The 20670-nt window shown below is 35.1% G+C and overlaps 1 protein-coding gene across 1 annotated transcript in view; it reads left to right on the forward strand.

The window, feature by feature from the left end:
• SKAP2 (src kinase associated phosphoprotein 2) overlaps nt 1–20670 on the forward strand; it is a 168306-nt gene that overhangs the window by 88169 nt on the left and 59467 nt on the right. The window contains exons 5-6 of the mRNA XM_055590543.1: nt 8972–9049; nt 10006–10089. Of these exons, the coding sequence (XP_055446518.1) occupies nt 8972–9049; nt 10006–10089 (162 nt within the window). The remainder of the gene's footprint in view (nt 1–8971; nt 9050–10005; nt 10090–20670) is intronic.

The raw sequence follows: 20670 nt of genomic DNA on the forward strand, positions 1-20670 counted from the left end.
TAATTTGTCTCATGTTTGTGTGAATGTGTTTTTAAACCAAAATGGAAATCTTTTAAAACGACATTTTTAGGAAGTGAAATTTATCTCTCTAAAATCTTGTAGAAAATGAAACAAGTGTAGAATTTTAAATGCGTAATTGTGATTAATGACACAGAACAGTAATTCAATGATATTGTCTTATAGAGTTTCTGTAGATGCCCTCAGTCTCTAAGTCAAATTTGACTCTTTGCGACCCCATGGATTATAGCCTACAAGGCTCCTCTGTCCATGGGATTTTCCAGGCAAGAACACTGGAGTGGGTTGCCATTTCCTTCTCCAGTCTGTAGATGACATTCACTTATTTCATCAACAGTAGGACATAGCATTTCAGAGAATGGGCTTCATTGGACAGACTTGGGGTCCTGGATCCACCTCATACCTGTGACCTTAATTTTCCATTGGGAAACTTTGGGGATGTAAGAGAATAAAATGAGATGATGACTATATCATGCTTAACTCATGGTAAAGCCTTAAAGACATAATAAATGTTAGCTGTTGCAATTATTATTACCTTATTGAACCATGCTGATATTTGTTTATATATATATATTTTTAATTTATATTTGATGATACTTTTTTAAAAGATGCTTAAAACTTATAGTCTGTCAGTATGGTAAAGGTCGTGTTTGATACAGAGCTAATATAAGTAAGGAAGGAGTTCAGTTCAGTTGCTCAGTAGTGTCTGACTCTTTGCGACTCCAGGGACTGCAGCTCTCCAGGCCTCCCTGTCCATCACCAACTCCCAGAGTCCACCCAAACCTATGTCCATTGAGTCAGTGATGCCATCCAACCATCTCATCCTCTGTCATCCCCTTCTCCTCCTGCCCTCAATCTTTCCCAGCCTCAGGGTCTTTTCTAATGAGTCAGCTCTTCACATCAGGTGGCCAAAGTATTGGAGTTTCAGCTTCAACATCAGTCCTTCCAGTGAACACCCAGGACTGATCTCCTCCAGGATGGACTGGTTGGATCTCCTTGCAGTCCAAGGGACTCTCAAGAGTCTTCTCCAACACCGCAGTTCAAAAGCATCAATTCTTCGGCACTCAGCTTTCTTTATAGTCCAACTCTCACATCCATACATGACTACTGGAAAAACCATAGCCAAATAGCTATCGCTGGAGAGAAATTTGTATTATTAAAAGGCTTTCAGATTTTATTGTCGTGGTTTTTCTTTTCAGCTTTCTTGTTTTCTTATTTATGGAGCAATGGACTTGGCAAATTTGCATTGCTATTTAAAAAGAAGAAGTAACATTTTAAAGTAGTTATCTCAAATATTATATTTCTAAATCTCCACAGTAATTCTCCATAGTGTGCCCTCTTAACACCTACATTCAAATATTTGAAAACTAAATTAAATGAAATCAAGCAACTTGCCTAAGTCACAGAACTAATAGTCAAGCTACAATTTGAGTTTAAGACTCAAGGTTTTAACCACAATCTTAAAATACAAATCAAATTGCAAACACAAACCAACTATATAGCATACGGAAGATACTCAATATTTTGTAATAGCCTGTAAAGAAAAAGGATCTGGGGAAAAAAGAAATATATGTATGTATGTATGTATGTATATATGTGTGTGTGTGTGTGTGTGTATATATATATCTATATCTATATCTATATCTGAATCACTGAATCACTCTGCTGTATACCTTAAACTTACAAGAGCATTGTAGACCAACTATATGTGAAAAAGTGATAGTCACTCAGTCGAGTCTTTGTGACCCCATGACTGTAGCCCACCAGGATCCTCTGTCCATGGGATTCTCTAGGCAAGCATATTGGAGTGGGTTGCCATTTCTTCTTCAGGGGATCTTCCAGACCTGGGGATGAAACCCAGGTCTCCTGCATTGTAGGCAGATTCTTTACCGTCTGAACCACCAGAGAAGCCCTTAATCAACTATAATTCAATAAAAAAAAAGGTCGGGGCACATTTTTGTGTTAAAGTAAAACATTAAATTAAAATCCAATTCATAACCATATATACTTAATTATTTAGAATATCTTAAAATTTTGATATATTTATAATTTTATTTTTAATTTAAGGAAAAAAATGTATTCCATTTTAAGCTTGTACCACAGTTTCTCTGTGTTTGTGTATCATAAACTTTAAAAAAATATTGCTTTTCTGAATTTAGCTAAGTTTTTTTCTTGTTACAGAGAAGATGTGGACAGATACATAAGTTCCAAATATATGCAAAAATCAATAGCCAATTGATATGATAATGAGGGTACAGTAGGCACAATAATAGTGCCTCAGAGAAGTCCACATCCGAATCCTTTGGAGTCAGATTGCTAATCAGCTGACCTTAAAATAAGGAGATTATCCAGATGGGCCAGGCAAGAATACTGGAGTGGGTTGCCGGTTCCTTCTCCAGGGAATCTTCCCGACCCAGGAATTGAACCTGGGTCTCCTGTGTTGCAGGCAGATTCTTTACCAACTGAGCTATAAGGGAAGCCCATAATGTAAATACAAGAACCTTTAAATGAGAAGCTGGAGAAGGAAACGGCAACCCACTCCAGTACTCTTGCCTGGAAAATTCCATGGACAGAGGAGCCTGATAGGCTACAGTCCATGGGGTCATAAAGAGTCAGACACGACTAAGCAACCTCACTTTCACTTTTCACTCTAAATGAGAAGAAGGAGGCAAAAGAATTGTAACCAGAAAGAGGACATTGTGAAAAAGACTCAAATAACCATTGCTGGCTTTAAAGATGGAAGGAGGCCAATAGCCAGTGAAATAGGTCAGCCTTTAGGGGCTGGAAAGGGAAGGAAATAGAGTCTGTCCTCCAGGCTCCAGAAGGAACACAGTTTTGCTGACACCTTGATTTTAGCCCATGAGACACTTTCTGGACTTCTGACCTCCAGAACTGGAAGATTAGAAATTTGTGTTGTTTTTAACCACTAAAAAAAAAAAAAAAAAAAGATATAGTCAGACACAAAGCTGAGAAGTAACTGTATATAGGAGATGAAATTTGATTTAACTTATTTCTGTGGAATCTAATGATGTATTATTAAAAAGTAGCTTTTACAAAAATGTAAAAGTATAAAGAGTGCCCAGTATTATAAATATATGAAAAAGAAGTCTTGTTTATAAAGTGAAATTACTCATATTGACCCTTATTTTAAAATGATGGAGTCAGTACATTGATATGCTTTTATCCCTATAAATAACTGAAGGAGTCTTACAGGCATTTCCACAAATTGGTATATTTGGAATTTTTGGATAAAAGCATTTTTAAAATTCTATAAGCAATAACTTTAATGCATTAAAAAATGTTACAGCTTAAGGTCTATCACTGGACCAAAGAATCAGAAATCTTCAAGAGATATTATTTTTACATCTAAATTTATGAGCTAAGGACAGTAGTCCTATACTAAAAATTTATCTAAAAAAGCAATCTTCAGATATATACTTAGATAGTTCAAATCCTGGCCATACTTCTTAAGTAAAAGAAGCAGTTTTAAGTGAATGAGGATAATATAACTTTATGGATAACATAATCCACACATACTTTCAATCTATGGCTTTTTGACTGCTATTTTAGTGGTTATTGATGAACCCCCATGATTTCAGATTTCTCTTAATTCTGATTCTTAATTTTTCTATTATTGCCGCTTGAATTTTACATATTGACAGATTTCCATGAAAATCAGTATCAGCCACAGTTACATATATATATTTGATGTAATATAGCTTTTGTTTGGACTCTGAACAAGCATTTAATATATCTTTTGGACCATATTCATGAAGCATTTCCTGTGAGCACAGAGCTGTAATATTGAGTTATTATCTTCTTTGGTTTCAGATAGACTTATTGATGATTCTCATGAGGCTATTGGAATTTCCATATCAAGAAACAGTTAATAAAGGCAAATGTGGATTACCCGAATAGTTATTTAGCTTTTGCTGAGTAGCTTTTAAAATGACTTGCCATTTTATAGAGGGGGTGGAGGGACTAACAGATGGCAAACCTGTGAGCTGCAACTTCTATTTTTGCCCCTGGTGTCATCACAGGGACCTTATCAGTCTTTGAATCTGGTAGCCAAGGCTTAACTACCTCTGGGGATTCTAGGGTCCTGCTAATTGGAAGCTGACTGTCTTTGTGTCTAACCAAATATGAGCCTTTTTTTTTTTAAAGTAAGTATCATGATAGATTTAGGGATCACCAGTACTAGTATATTCATTGATTAATCCTTTCTGAAGAGAGTAGTAGTGATACATTGAGAAAATAAACTCTATAAAAGGACTATGCTAAGGAAACACAAGTAGTAATCTTTTAGTTACTGTAGTAGTTCTTTTCTTAAGTGTTACTGTTGTTTCACATGTCCTTTGAATACATGATTTTCATGTTGCCACTAAAAAAAACTGATGAAAAGATTTGAGATTCCAAATTTTCCATGTGAATTGAGTTAGTAGAATATGACAAATATTTATGTATGTATTTGCTTTCACAGCTATTCCAGACCGCGATTCTAGTTAGAAATTAAACCTTTGAAACAACATAAGACAATTCTATGCTAGATCTAAAGGCAGTTACCCATTGTTCTATAAAAATATGTTGTGAACAATTTTCACTTTAGATATTTTTGAAAGTTAAATCCATCTTGATCCTTGGCCATTTGTTATTGAAAGTGCAAGAAGAGTATCAATGTGTATATATTTCATGGAATCTTAGAATGGGGGTATTATTTAATATTTTATTAAATATTGTTATTAAATATTTTAATATTTAAAAAGATAGAACTTATTTCTTTAATACATGGCTATATTTAAGATTTCAGTATTTTTCCTCCTAGTTTCTAAGGAAAAAATTAAAACTGTAGATTAATAAAATTACTAAAATTGGGTAATACCTTACTTGGGTTTTAGGTAATTTTTTAAAAATATTTTCATGCTCTTCTCTATTCTGGAGTCCATTCCTTTAGCTTGCTGGTGGACTATGTCCACTATATAACACAGTTTGATTTTTAAGATAAAAGTTTCAAGACACAATCTAGAATTCTTGAGTTATCTTTTAAAAACAGTGGCCTTGTAAATAAAATATTGATACCTACCTAACTATAAGAAAATTTGCATTCCACTGCTTCCTTTTTCCCACTGAGTTAGTAGGATATAATAGGCACGTGATACTTGTTTCTTTGAATTTTTTGTGACATTGTTACCATTTTGCATATTTCAGATTCCAAAATGTCAAATTGGAAGAAGACCCATTCCTTGCCTGCTCTTGTAGGGTATTAGTTTTAATGTCTAATATTGATATTCTTTAGAAAAGTTGGACTATTATATAAGAAATACATGCTCATATTATAAAAAGACTTGTTTTTGTCAGTATATGTTTATTTTGTCAGGGTATTGAGAATTTTTGGCCACTTTAGAAAGCTATGAGGTGATAGTCTGCAATATAAAGAAGCTGCCCTGGAGTATAGGTTAATTATTTTTTCTTCTTTGAGTTAGGATATAATTTCTCTATCAGCCACTTTCATATATTCAGAAAGAAATCTTCAAGTTGCTTTTAAAATAACTGTAATGCTTAACTCATACAGTTACCAAATCATGCTTTTTTCATTTTTCTGATTAAAATTCCCTAGACAACATTAAATAGTCACATTGGTAACCATTCATTTGAATTAATAGTTATACTAAGTATAATAATAATATTTAATTATAATTAATAAAAGCCAACATTTACTGAATGCCTAATCCTGTGCCAAAGGATTAAAGCTCAGTGCTAAACTTACTTTTGAGACAAGGGTGTGAATTTTGGTAGTGAAACCGAGTTGATAATTGTGAGTTTGTTGGAATGTTGTAATTGGCTGTGATGCATAGTTTCTCTTGGTGAGATAATATAATTGTGTTTGGCAGATTTTCAGCAACTCTTTGTTGATACCTGCCAGATAGGTTTATATTAGCTTTACCTTTCTTTTCTTCATGTTATCAGCATAGCTGCATTTGTGTGTGTGTGTGTGTTTTAGTTGCTCAGTGGTTGTCTGACTCTTTGCAGTCCAATGGACTGTAGCCCACCAGGCACCTCTGTCTGTGGTAGTCTTATTAATAATTATTTGGACCATAAAGAAGGCTGAGTACTGAAGAACTGATGCTTCTAAACTGTGGTGCTGGAGAAGACTCTTTCGCATCCCCTGGACTGCAAGGAGATCAAACCAGTCAATCTAAAGGAAATCAGTCCTGAGTATTCATTGGAAGGGCTGATGCTGAAGCTGAAGCTCCAATATTTTGGCCACCTGATGCAAAGAGGTGACTCATTGGAAAAGGCCCTGATGCTGGAAAGGATTGAAGGAGGAGGAGAAGGGGACAACAGAGAATGAGATGGTTGGATGGCATCACCAGCTCAATGGGCATGAGCATACTCTGGGAGATAGTGAAGGACAGGGAAGCCTAGCGTGTTGTAGTCTGTGGGGGTTGCAAAGAGTTGGACACAATTGAGCAAATGAACAACAATAATAATTATTTGAATCAGTGTGTATCTCCTTAAATGGTGGCATACTGTTGATCAGTCTAGGTACAGTGATATGAGGTCTAAATGATGTGAGAGTTCGTATTTTTTTAAAGAGAAATTACTACTTTTTATATCTTGTTACAAATTTCAATTTCTACCATCAAAAAGTATTAAATGTTTATATGTTTATGGTGTTACACAAGTTGAATGGTTCTTCTAAGAACTTAAAATCTGAAGTATCTAAAGGGATTACTATTACTTTACTTTTACTTTTTAAAAAATTAATGTGTATGTTAAACAAAACCTAGGTGTTGGACAAATAACAAAAGGAATTTAGAAAAGTGAAATTTTAGTCAGAAAATTTGTTTTTCCCCTTTAGGAATGAAATAAATATATTAGATACATGAATTTAGAATTCAGAATAAGTGTTGCTTGTGACATCAAATTTTATTGATTTACCAGATGGAAATTTAATCAACATTTTTCTTAAAGCAAGAGCTTCAGGTTATATATATATTCACCTTTGTAAATTCTAATTCCTTTTCTTCTCTTCCATTTCTTCCCCTCCTTTTTTCTGGACCAGTAACTTTTTAAAGTTGAAAGCTATTCTAAAGGTACCCATTTCTCTTTAGAATGTAAAGTTTCTTCTTAAGATTTACAGCATTTGTTTTATATGTAAAGAACATTTATTTTATGCCCCAATGTATATGAGAGGGTCATGGCTCTACTTCTCCATGAGCCTTATGTAGCCAAGTGGAGGTAATTAATCGCTCCCTGTGCCCTTTTGTATTAGACCTAAAGACTGGAAAGTTGCCTCTTCCTTGGGTAGCTTAATTTCATCCATAAATGAGTTCTTAAGAGTTTGTTTCCATCATCCGAAAGGCTCCAAATTATTTATGGTATGTTTGCAGTGAATTTTCTATTTTTATCACTGTGCACAAACCACATAGACATTTTTTCATGACATACAATAATCATATTAAATATTTAATTAATATGTTTGCTTTCTCATTCTGAAATGTCATCCAAATGATGCTTCCTACAAAGGGGTTTTGTATAGTTCACTTAAGAACTCGATGTGCCAGTTACATAAAAGACTAAGTCCAAGCATACTTCCACAAAAACTGAACTATCATCTTGCTTAGTTGAAGAGGTAGATACTTTGTTTTCAGGAATCTTATTTAGAAAGAAAATTTTCCTAAATGGTTTTATTTTAGCTAAAATTTCATATTTCTATGTGATATAATATTTCTGTTTGTCGGTGTAACCTAGTTTAATTTAAAAGATGCTATTAATCATTTTTTCTTTTCTTTTAAAAAAGCAAGTCAAACTATAGTCACCTTCTTTAATTTAGTGGTTAACCAGGACTTACTCACATAGATAAGATTCCTTTATGTTAGTTTTATTTTATGTACAAAAATACTATACTAAATAACTTTTACCTTTAATGGATTAAATGGATACATTGATTGGACAGTTGTTCAAACTTTCCCACTGGCTTTCCTTAAAATTTTATATGTATTTCAAAATTATTACTCCATTTTAAATATATTTTAATGAACTGAGCAAAATTGATCCACCAGGGAACTGAAATTAGTACTTTAATTTGAATTTTTGTTTCTTAAGGAAAAATAACATGATTTTATAGCTACTGGGTACTTTTTAAAAACCCAGTTGGTAATTCTGTGATTAATTTGTATATAATAAGCTTCCTATCAAAACATTATTTATCATAAACTATTTTAAGACTATGTTTATTGGTGTATTCCATGGAAACTGTCATTGGACTTGTTATGTTCACTCGTTAGCATTCTAGTAATGGAGAAGGCAATGGCACCCCACTCCAGTATTCCTGCCTGGAAAATCCCATGGATGGAGGAGCCTGGAAGGCTGCAGTCCATGGGGTCGCTGAGGGTCGGACATGACTGAGCGACTTCACTTTCACTTTTCACTTTCATGCATTGGAGAAGGAAATGGCAACCCACTCCAGTGTTCTTGCCTGAAGAATCCCAGGGACAGGAGATCCTGGTGGGCTGCCGTCTCTGGGGTCGCACAGAGTTGGACACGACTGAAGTGACTTAGCAGCAGCATTCTAGTAAAATGCTAAAGCAACTGTAGTATATTTCCAATGAATTTATAAAGATACCGAACACTATTATTTATAACAGTGTCCTAGTCCATTCCTTATAGAATGCAGGTCAAAAAGTGTTACCCTTTAGAGATCAAGTTACATAATATTGTTGTGTATTTGGGAGCATAATATATTAAGATGTTACAGTACAGAATATTTTTTTGCTCTTGAGATTCACAGGAGGTGGAGAGGGACTAGTCTATGCAATACATATGAAATAAAACTAATAGACTTGGATTTAATTAATTTGAGTAATTAAAAGTATACTGAATCTAATGAGATCTGATACTTAATTTTTCTAAAAGGGAATACTCACTGCTTTTTTTTGCTCCTTGCCTTCCATAGGAAACCAGTTTCCTCCAATTGCAGCCCAGGACCTTCCTTTTGTGTTAAAGGCTGGCTACCTTGAAAAACGCAGAAAAGGTAAATTATATGATTCTAATGAAAAACCTAAAAATCTAAGACTCTAAGAAAATTTAATGACATTATCCCAACTACAAAATACAGCTTTCAGCTCAGAGTACTTTCTAAGAACAAAATAAAACATTTGATCAAGTTTATTGTTGTCAACCTTGGGTATTTGTAGATGATTCAGGAGCTGTTTCCTGCCTCTTCCTGCCTTGACTGTATCTCCAGGATGGGACTACTCACTATTATCCTACCTGGCTGAGCAGAGGGTTATCTTTTTCCTGACCTGACAATATGCCATGTTTGCTATGGTTCAGATCAAACTTAGCATATTTTCTGCCATTTTCTGTTATTCATTCAGTGTTCCTCTTTATTGGCTGTGATAATTGAGAGTTGACCATATGGTCTCACTCTTTCAACATCAATATATAATAGAAATGAAATATGGAGGTAGTATTATGATATAAGAAATGAAAAGCAGAAAGCCTCTTCATTACCATTCAGTTTATCTCTCAGGAAGTCCCTTTGGGCTTTCTATATATATTCCATTTGCTTTCCTTAGCTTTCCTAGCTGAATTTTAAAGCCAAAAGAGATAACAGAAATAATCTAGGTCAACTCCTCCTCCCTCCTTTTTATGACACGAGAAAATGTGACCCAGATGAATCAATTATCTTAAGACCTTATAGTCAAATGCCTTTTTGACTATGCCTGTCAGGAAAGTTTGTTAGCCATGTAGTTGATCCCACAAATATAGCAGCCCCATCTCTGCTTCAGTGTATTCCTTTTAGCTTTGTTTTATATTTTGTTCGTGTCTTGGAAAAGAAGACACAAACTAGTCATAGAATTTTACAGCTAAAAGGCACCTTAGAAATCATATTAACTAACTTTTCCTTTTACAATAGGGAAATCACATTATATTTATAAAGGTAATGTATATCATCTAAACTGTTCTTTTCTCCCTTTATTGTAGATCACAGTTTCCTGGGATTTGAATGGCAGAAACGGTGGTGTGCTCTCAGTAAAACAGTGTTCTATTATTATGGAAGTGATAAAGGTAGTATTGGTGTTCAGTTGTATAAACTTCCATTGCATGAGGGTTTTGGGGGGCATTTTATGCCACCTCCCTTTTTTGGTACAGAACAAGCTGAAGTCAAACAGAGAAAAAATAACTGAGAATTATAATATTACAGCCTAAGACTAATTAATAATTCTATTATTTGACAAATGCTCTAAATTTCATAGTGCCTTAAAAGTCAACACAACTGTGTTTTTTCAAAATAGGAAAGAGAAAACTTTCATCTGTGTGGCCTTTTACCTCAGGAATTGTTTACCTCCAGGCTATAATTGTAGAATATCTGAAAAGTTAAGACCATTAGGGTTGTGCAAGTTTTGAAGGGAGGAAAATATGTTTTGTCCTTCAAATATTTTAAAGAAAAATTTAGATAACAATGAAACCTGTGCAACTCCTTTCTTAGCTTCTTTTACAGATTAAAGTGACAACAAACGTTGGTGTGTTACTGTTCTAAGCACTTTAGCTGTCTAAACACTTAAGTTGTATTAACTCTTTTAACTACAACTCTGTTGGGTAGCTACCATTATTAGTCCCACTTATTTTAGTTTTTGGAAAACCGAGGACAGAGAGATTAAGTAACTTGTTCAAGGTCCCAGAGATGGTAAAGGCAGTTTTGAAATTTGAACCTAAAGCATAATGTTTAGAGTCCATGTTCTTAACCACTGTTATCAATTGCATTAATTTAGAAACAATAAAATAACATTTGTAACTTCATTTGCTAATTAATAACTATCTTAGTCATAGTTAACATAATTTTAAGTTCATTATTTGAACAAATAAAGCCATTAAATATTAAAATTTAAAGAATGTAAGCTTTCTTAGTTTTGCTCTTATCTAGGAAAAACAAGTCAGAAGTTGAATATTATAAAGGGTTATATAGCATTCATTTCCATAAAGAACACTTAAGGAGAAAAAAAGGCATAAAAGTCCAATATCACTGAATATAAACTTTCTCATGAAATTGTTACTTATCAGTGTCATTTGAAAGTTTATGTTTCATTTGACATTATTTGCAGTTTTTAGGGTTTTTCCTTTTTATCAAATTGGCAGATATGATTATTGTATTTCAGATAAATTTGAAATAAATGCATGATGCTAGAAACTGGTCCTACCTTTTGGTTAGTGGGATTATCAAGTTAGAAATTAATTTAGTGGCTAGTTTGCATTCTGTTACTAATTTACATGTTCATGTGTAATAATGGTATCCATGAAATGTAAACTATAAACAACTATCAACAGTCTTCTTTCTTCTGCTAAGTCTTAGTTAAGTAGGTGATTTTATCAGAAAATTTAGAGTCCATGTTAAATTATGATTATCATAGATAATAAATGTGTTACTGTTATAGAAATATAATTTTGTACAGTATTGTGAACTGAGATCAAGATTTTACTTCTCTGTGAAGAAATTTTTTCTATTTCATAAGACCAGGAGAGGGAGGTTTCAAATCCTTGTGACTTTGGTTAGTTAAGCTTCTCATTTCTGATTTCTGTAAAAATCAATGAATACTAATATCTGCTTCCATCACTCATAATCCTAACTGGTATATACTGTTAGGTCAAAGATTAGCAACAGTCTTCCCCAAATCTAATACAATTTATCCCCAAATATAATCTCCAAGACCTGTTTATATTTATTTCAAAAGCTAATACTCTAAATTCTAGTTATTTGAGGGGAAAGTGATAGTGAAAGTCACTCAGTCGTGTCTGACTCTTTGCAACCCCATGACCTATACAGTCCATGGAATTCTCTAGGCCAGAATACTGGAGTGGGTAGCCTTTCCCTTCTCCAGGGGATCTTCCCAACCCAGGGATCAAACCCAGGTTAGTTAAATTCCCATTTCTATTCTTGTTTTTTGAGGCCTGAGGTAATAACATTCTTTTTAATTTGTATTTTAAGTGCTTTGTGATCCATCTAGCCACTACCACAGCTTTTTAAAAACTACTATTCTCTCATTCCCTTTTTATGTGGATCTATGAAGATTTGGTTTATATTTCCTTAAGCTCTTCCCTGTCTGTCACTATGGAGTCTCCTGTTTCCATTGAGATTTCAGATCTGTTTTTAGCGGTTCGTTGGAATTCTTGGCCACTTCTGGCTTTTAGGGACTTGGGAGGTGGGCATCTATCTTCAGACAGTTTTTAATTACTTGTTTGACATGATCCTAATTTCCTTAGTGTTGTTTTCTTCCCAAGAAAATGTATATCTCACATGAAATTTTTGTTTTTATATGTGACATCAGATAGCTAATTTGTACATCAGTGTTTACTGTATGTTTGATCCATTAATCTAAACTTTGGAAAGAGCTATTTGGATATATGAGAACTATGATCCTCCAGCTAAGTAGGATTTAGATAAATGGATTACAGAGGTGCAGAAAAGTTGATACCACTTACTGGGTTAAACTGTACTTTGTTACTCTTTGACAGTTACGTGGTTCACATTTTCTAACTCACTGTGTGCCAAAAAACATTCGGACCCATCAAGATAATCATGGCTTAGAAAGACTAGTTCCAGCCTCTAGGGTGAATAATACTATTACCTTTGTACCCATAAATATTATCTGTATTTATCATTCATGATCATTTGGGGCCTTTATGAGGTATATATACATATATACACATTTAAGATAATACATACATATATATATATATATATATATATGACTTTTGTATAACATACTTCTCACTTTGTGAAATCACATCCTTGTTTTCATCTCTTTCCTCTTCATTTGATTATTATGACTCAACTCATTTATCAAGACTGTCACAGAGAGTGAAAGGAGGGAGTACAAAAGACTAAAAAAGTGGGTTAGGATCAGATTGACAAAAGCCTTATGAGAATAAGGGCCCTGCTAAGTGTTTTATCTTGAATATGGCTTTTAAGCATAGGGCTCTATGACCGGAATTGGTTTTAGTGGGGGGCACTGAAGTAGTCGAGGCAAGAGAGGTTATCACAGGCTGCTGAGAGGCACATTGAGGATTTAGTGCAGGTCCCTATGGCTCCAAAGCCATGCTCTTTTCCTTAACTTAGTGGTTACCAGCCCTTCCAACATGCCTGTAAATGATGGCTCATTTAGGAACCTGTTCCAAACTCATATTTTTCTGTAACCTCTATGAGATCATGGATCAGTATTATGAACCTATCTCCTCCCACTTTTAAGGGGGTAGTAGTTAGTTTGTTGGAGAAGGAAATGGCAACCCATTCCAGTGTTCTTGCCTGGAGAATCCCAGGGACGGGGGAGCCTGGTGGGCTGCCGTCTATGGGGTCGCACAGAGTCTGACACGACTGAAGCGACTTAGCAGCAGCAGTTAGTTTGTACAAAGTATCTCTTTTCTTTCCACCTGAGGGGCTTTGCTGTCTCTACCCCCATTCCCCAGTTAAAGAAAACCCTAGCGCTATATAGTATGTGGCAGCTGCAGGTAGCCTTGGTTCAAACAAGAGTCATTCTAAATGTACTTCAAAAATTATTTAGCGTATCAGTGGTTTTAACTTTTTCATTATAGTATCTTTTCAATATAAAATGAAAGTCAGTAGAAAATTGGGCTTTTAACAGATAATTTAAAATAAAGTTTTTATCTTGGCAGGGAAATAAAATTTTCCATTGAAGTTGACCTCTCTGCTCTCTTACTTCCCTTACAATTTAACCATTGATAGGAAAAATAGGACATAGCTGTTCAATCAGTGTGAGTGACAGTTATAAAGTGTTTTGATGTTGAAATAGCATCGTAGTTCTCTTTTAGTACCTACAAAATATTGCTAGAATGATAATATTTGTATAATTGAAGTTCTGTTGTTTTATAACAATAACTTTAGTAACAACCGTAAAAGCTTACCTTTCTTCCTGATTCATTTGATAGAGGCAAATTGTTGGGTCAGGGCATTAGCATTTTAGAATTACATCATGAATATATATAAAATGTGTAAATCAAATCTGGCATTTAAAAATTTCATTTTATAATGTTGTTTGTATAAGGAAAGATGATATCTTTGTTGTTCCTTAAGCAATAGAAATAATTTGACCTGATAGAAGTGAAATAATTTTGATATACAATATTAACTTAAAATCTATCAAAATAAGTGTTAAATAAAAGACCTTTATTACCCTGTAGCAATACAGAGAAGTTAAAATGTACATCTGATATTTAGTAGGACTTCTTCAGCATGAGGAAATATTCATGTACAAATTAAGTCTTATTAAAGGTCTGATGATGATGGGTCAGTTTGCAGTAAAATAGAACAGGTTTGATTTAAAATATATCTATACATCTGTATATCTGGAGGAGGAAATGGCAACCATGGCAGTATTCTTGCCATGATAATATGGACACAGGAACTACAGTCCATGGGGTCACAAAGCGTTGGACACACCGAGCAGTTGAGCACATTCATCTGTACATAGACTGAAGACATATGTGAGTATGTATATGAGGGCTGATGAGCCGGGAAGGGGTGGGACCAAGTTGGTGAATTCCCTAGTCAGAAGTTTGGCCTTTTTTATATAAGGGACAGTGAATGTTTCTAAGCCTTGCAGGTGAGTAGATGGTATGACAAACTTTGATTGGATGTTAGAAAGATCATGTTGACAGCTATCAAAAGAAGGTGAGACTGGAGGCAAGATGTGCTTTGAAGCTGAGAGAGGCGGAGAATTCAGAGAGTTGTTTACCACTGTAAGTGCATGAAGGAGACACAAGTTATCTCATGTGTTCTTGGCCATTTTCATGTTACCTGTGTAGCAGCAGTGTCATTAATTCTCTATCATAGAAGGCTCTAAGAGGATAACATGTATAGGATATTAAGATATTCCCTATATAGTATTTATCTTAACAATACCTATATGTATATAGGTATACATATATGTATATATAGTATATATATACTGTATATAGTATATATGTATATAGTCTATTATAGTCTACTAGACTATAATTATTATCTGAATTTCAGTTGTAGTGGAAAAGTGTTGTATCCGACTCTTTGCAACCCCATGGAGGCCACCAGGCTCCTCTGTCCATGGAGTTTTCCCAGGCAAGGATACTGTAGTGGGTTCCCATTTCCTTCACCAGGGAATATTTCTGACCCAGGGATGGAGCCCGCGTGTCCTCCTTGGCAGGCAAATTCTTTACCCCTGAGCCACCAGGGAAGCCGTAGAGGGAAAGTAGGAATAGCCCTCCAAAAGTAGAAACATTTAAATTCCAGTCTACAAGAATGCCTGTAATTTATTTACTCTCAATTAACAGCTACCTCATACTGCACTGTTTTTTAAATCAGGTTTATTGCTATGGTTGAAAGTGTATGGCTGCATACAGAAACCACTTGATTTTTATGCTTATAATGTACTTTTATTTTACAGAAAAATAAAAGGCTTTAGAAATATCTAAAATTTCCTGCCACCAGACCATATGAGTCAAACTTAGAATTCTAACTAAAGTGATTCCCTTTGGACCTATACATATTGCCTGTGTTTGTTTTTCAGAGCCATTTGGGGCCCTTAAGTAATAAATATATATGTCATATAGTATTTTTCACTTTAAATAGTATTATTTTATATTTCCTCATGGTATAACTCATTTATGTGAGCTATGTAAACAGAGAAAATGTTCGTGTGTCTTCAACTAAGGGCATAGAACAACTTACTGATCAGTTGGATAAAGTTTAGTGGGTGTAATTCCACAGTATTAAGGGGCATATTTCCCTCTTTCTTACTAGGGAGCATTAATACTTACGAAACTAGCATGAGTTATTCACTAAGAAGGAAAGGCCTTGTTAAACGTAACAAGCAGATATTATCAAAAATTTCTGAACACATGTCATATCTTTCTGTTTGCTAACCATTTGTACCAAATTAGCATTCTTGGTATGAACAACAGTTCAGATTTAGGACCCAGGCTGGCGTATCTGCTTGACTGATCTGAAAAAGGGAAAATCTAACCTCCCTCCAGCTTCTGTGGTGGGAAGTGGGCTCTGCTCCCTAAAGATCTCAGGACTAAAAATAGGAAAGATACTTAGATGCTGGAGATCTTCAAATGACAAATGGTCATAACTCATAGGGGTGCTAAATGATTTAGAATTATTTAGTTGCTATATTTATACTGTATTTTAAATGGTAGGAGAGTGGTTGGTGTTTTAAGCATATATTCTGCAGAGCCAGCAAAAAAGTAAAAAACAAGCATATTTGCTAGAAAAATAGGACTGGCTAGCTTTCGGGAGGTGGCAGTGGGGTAGAGGGAGATAACATGGCAATACTTGATGAAGAAAAGGGAGAAATTAAGAATGATGCTCAGTTTTCTGGTTTGGAGGCTTCACTTAATGGAGGTACTGCTTATGGAGTAGGAGGACACAACAGGAAAGATCACAAGTGAAGCGTGAATGAGGATAAGATGATCTCTGTTGTGGGCATGTTATATACATTGTGCCTATAGGACATTCAAGAGATGAAACATGGATAGTGAGAAGGTGCAGATTTGGATATTCAGTTCTGAAGCTGGACTGAAAATAGAGAATTATGAGTCACAAGCATATTGATAGGAATTTAATCCCTGGGATTGGGTAAGGTTGCCCAGTGAGTACTGTAAAGCAGGAAGAGAGCAGAATTTAGAGCATAACCATAATGGCTATTTAAGAGATGGGCAAAGCAAGCTGAGAAAGTTGGGCACATGTTGCAGGAGGAAATGCAAGCTGTAACCTTTATCAACTGAGACTTCATAAATTATATCTCCTCGAACAGTGGTTTTGCAAACACTAATGTGTATCAAAAATCACCTGGGTTATTTGCTAAAAACTTGCTTTCCTGGACACACCCCCAGGGAATCCTGTATAGGAGGTGCAGAGTGGTAGCCATTTCTACATTTTTAACAGGCATCTGAGATGATTTTACAATAGGTGATTCTTGAAATATATTTTGAGAAACACTTTCTAGGAGACAGTGTGAAATGGTTGAAAAAGCAAGGTTTTGGAATCAGACTTATGTTATAGTCCTGGCTTTTACTGCTTTGGTTGTGTGACTGAGAAAAAGTTGGTTATTTTAAGGTTCTTTTTCACCCCTCATCAGTGCTGGGGATATAATATTCACCTGTCTTAGAATTATTTCAAGATATATAGGGGATATGCTATATTAAATTTCTGGCATATAGAAGGAGCTCAGGAAATATGATACGTCTTTTTGGCCCTTAACCACACCCCCACCTCCCACCCCAGAACACAGCTGTAAACCTAAAAGTCAGTGAAGAAGTAGGAGGAAATAGCTACCATTAACATCATGCATTTTGTTTTATAAGAGATCAGAGCCAACTGCTTTTTTACCTTGAACCTACTGTTTTAGAATTGTGTAAAATTAAGTTACCAATTTAACAGATTTCGTTACCTAGTTTCTCCTGGCAGTCTTCAGTTCTGTAGACATTAAATTCAAACAGCATAATACAGGCGAGGTTAAAGTGTGAAACAGAAGCTGAGAGAAATTTAATAGCAGGGCAGACACCTCAAAAATCCTGAGGGCATGAACATGTTGTTACATACTATAAAAACTAATACTCAAATTAGTATTACTAGATCGTCAAGAAAATGTTAAATTATGTTTAACAGAATTGTCATGTATTTCAAGATGATTTCCATTACAAAATCCAACAGTTTATAAAGTTTTGGCACTTTTAAATGCTAAACTAAAACTTCTGCTAGTTAGGAAGTTTACTTAGGTAAAATATCTGATTAGTCTATTACGGTTGTGTATAAATGAACTTCTATGCCTTGCTTCCTATTTGATTGGCATGTAACTATTTTTAAGTCAACAAGTGTCTTTGAAACTGTCCCAGAAAGTACTGTGGAACTAGCCTATATGTAAAATGCTGTGGTGCCATATGATGCTGTTTTCTCTTTTTTCTCTGTCTTGAAGAGATGCTAATGTGAATGGAGAAGAGTGGAGTCTTAGCATAGCCATGTCTGCCCATTTTATGTCTTGAACTTCCTAACTCATGTTGACTAATTGGAAATATGGCTACTTTATTGTTAAGGATTTGAAAAAGCTGAGAAAGAGTTAAAAATCTTTCTTCATTTTCTGTTATCATGCTCCTACCCCCCACTTAGATATTTATATGATTGGAGAAGGCAATGGCAACCCACTCCAGTACTCTTGCCTGGAAAATCCCATGGATGGAGGAGCCTGGTAGGCTGCAGTCCATGGGGTCGTGAAGAGTCAGACACGACTGAGCAACTTCACTTTCACTTTTCACTTTCATGCATTGGAGAAGGGAATGGCAACCCGCTCCAGTACTCTTGCCTGGAAAATCCCATGGACGGAGGAGCCTGGTAGGCTGCAGTCCATGGGGTCGTGAAGAGTCAGACACGACTGAGCAACTTCACTTTCACTTTTCACTTTCATGCATTGGAGAAGGGAATGGCAACCCGCTCCAGTGTTCTTGCCTGGAGAATCCCAGGGGCGGGGGAGCCTGGTGGGCTGCCATTTATGGGGTCGTTATTTATCCTCAAATATTCAATAATCAGCTGACTAGGTCTAGGTATTAGTTTCTTATTATTTTTACTTGTTTAAGCAACACTTTTTGTTCTGTGGACTTGTCTTTCTTTGATGGAGTTTAATTTTCTTCTGTTATATCTTTGCTTATTGGCACTGTTTTATATGCTACCCTTCTTCTGGAACACCCGTTATTCTTATGTTGTATTTTTGTCAGTCTTCCATGTTCATCATATTCCCTTTGTTCATCTTTCCCCTTATTCTTTTTTCCCCCTACCTACTGAGGAAGTTTTTAAAACATATACCTGATCTTATTTTTCAACAGTGTTCACAATTGTCAAATTTTTTCACCTTAATAACATTATGAATTTGGCTGCTGCATTTTCTTTTCCCTTATACAGCATTTTCCCCTTATTTTACCAGCTCCATTCCAATTTCCATGTCTCAGTCATTCCTCTTTTTATCTTACATTACATTATTTCATTTTATTCAGAATTATTTTTAACTTTATAAAAGATTCAAACCAATTGTCTAAAATTTATTCCTGTTTCTCATTTGTGTTTGCTTTCTATATCTTCAGTGCTGTGTTATGGTTTTGTATTACATAACATTTTTATAACACCTGTCTTCATTTGTTGATTTTTCTTCTTTTACTTATTCTTGGTCAAGGATATACTATAATAGATATTATAGTCTCCATAATCCGGGATGCTTACCTCTCAATTGGCTTAGTGACTTTTCTCTGGCTTATCTGACTAGAGGCTGCTCATGTCCTCCTCTTAGACTCTAACAGAACATCTGATACATGGCCCATAGCATATTTTTGGGTGGGGGTTGTCTAAAAATAATCTAGCACAAGAAGGTATCCTGCTCATCACAGGTCTTCCAAACTCAGTCTTTGTAGTGCTGATTTTGCATCTCCAGACATGAACTCCCACTCCATGTGCTTTTCCATCCCCACTCATGTTATATTGCTAAGAATTTTAGACCCAGGTTGGAGATAGGAAGCCTGGACTTTTGAACAGTTGGACTAGGTGAGTAGAGTGATTAAGACTTTGTATGGTTCTGGAGCCTCTTTCCTCCAACTGGTCCTTGAAAATCCTATGTTCTCTGCACCTCCCACTCCCTGGGAAGTTTAAGGAAATCTCTCAGAACTGTCTTGTAAGTCTTTGATATTTTGCTTCCAACAACTTCCATTTTTTATAGCGAGAAGTAAATCCTTTTTCGTTGCAGTGGATCATTGACTAATATTCCTGGAGCACTTACATTTGTATCCAGGGTGTGGGAGAGTGTTGGGTGTGTGTGTTTCAGTGGGAGGGTGGGAAAGGTCTGGTACAGTGTTGCTAGCCTTTGTCTCACCATGCTTGTAATGCTCCCTTGCTTGTTTTAAGTGCTCAGTATACATTTGTTGAATGAGTGAATAAATGATTTATTTTTCTTTGAGAATTTCAGTAGAACCAACACTACTTAACCAATAATTATTATTTTAATACCCTTTCCCCAATAGTATTTTTCTAGTTAGGCATTTTGCAAATTATGTTCTGGGAGTACCGGTTCCATAAAATACTCTGTGAAAAAAGGGTTCCATTGATAAATACTTTTGGGAAGTACTGCATACTAAATTTTTCTCATAGAAATTTGATTAATATATATTAAGGACTTCAAGAAAGCATGGACTAACGAAACCTGTATAACTTTGTTTAATTCAGCATTTCCCAAACTTATTGGGTCATAGGAACCTGTTAATATCCAATAAAGCATGCTTTGGGAAATGCTTTACTCTGATTTTTACAGTTTTCACCTCACAGAGTTTAATGCAAACTTTTTCTACAAAGCAAACTTAAAATTTTTTAATTTGAATTGCTTTTCAATTATCTAAAGGGATGTAAATTATGACAAATATGATTAGAATGTGCAGATTTAAGTCAGGAGTTACTAATTTAGATATCTTTTTTTCCTTTGATGTTTTGAACAAGATATGATCTCAGTGACCTTTTGAAAATGCTTCTTACTTCAGGCATTACATTAGTATACTTAAGAAAAGGAGATACATATTTTACTGTGCCGTAAGCTGAGAGAGCCCTGTACCGTATGATACGAGAGT

Source organism: Bubalus kerabau, chromosome 8 (genome assembly GCF_029407905.1).
Source record: "Bubalus kerabau isolate K-KA32 ecotype Philippines breed swamp buffalo chromosome 8, PCC_UOA_SB_1v2, whole genome shotgun sequence".
NCBI classification, from domain to species: Eukaryota; Metazoa; Chordata; class Mammalia; order Artiodactyla; family Bovidae; genus Bubalus; species Bubalus kerabau.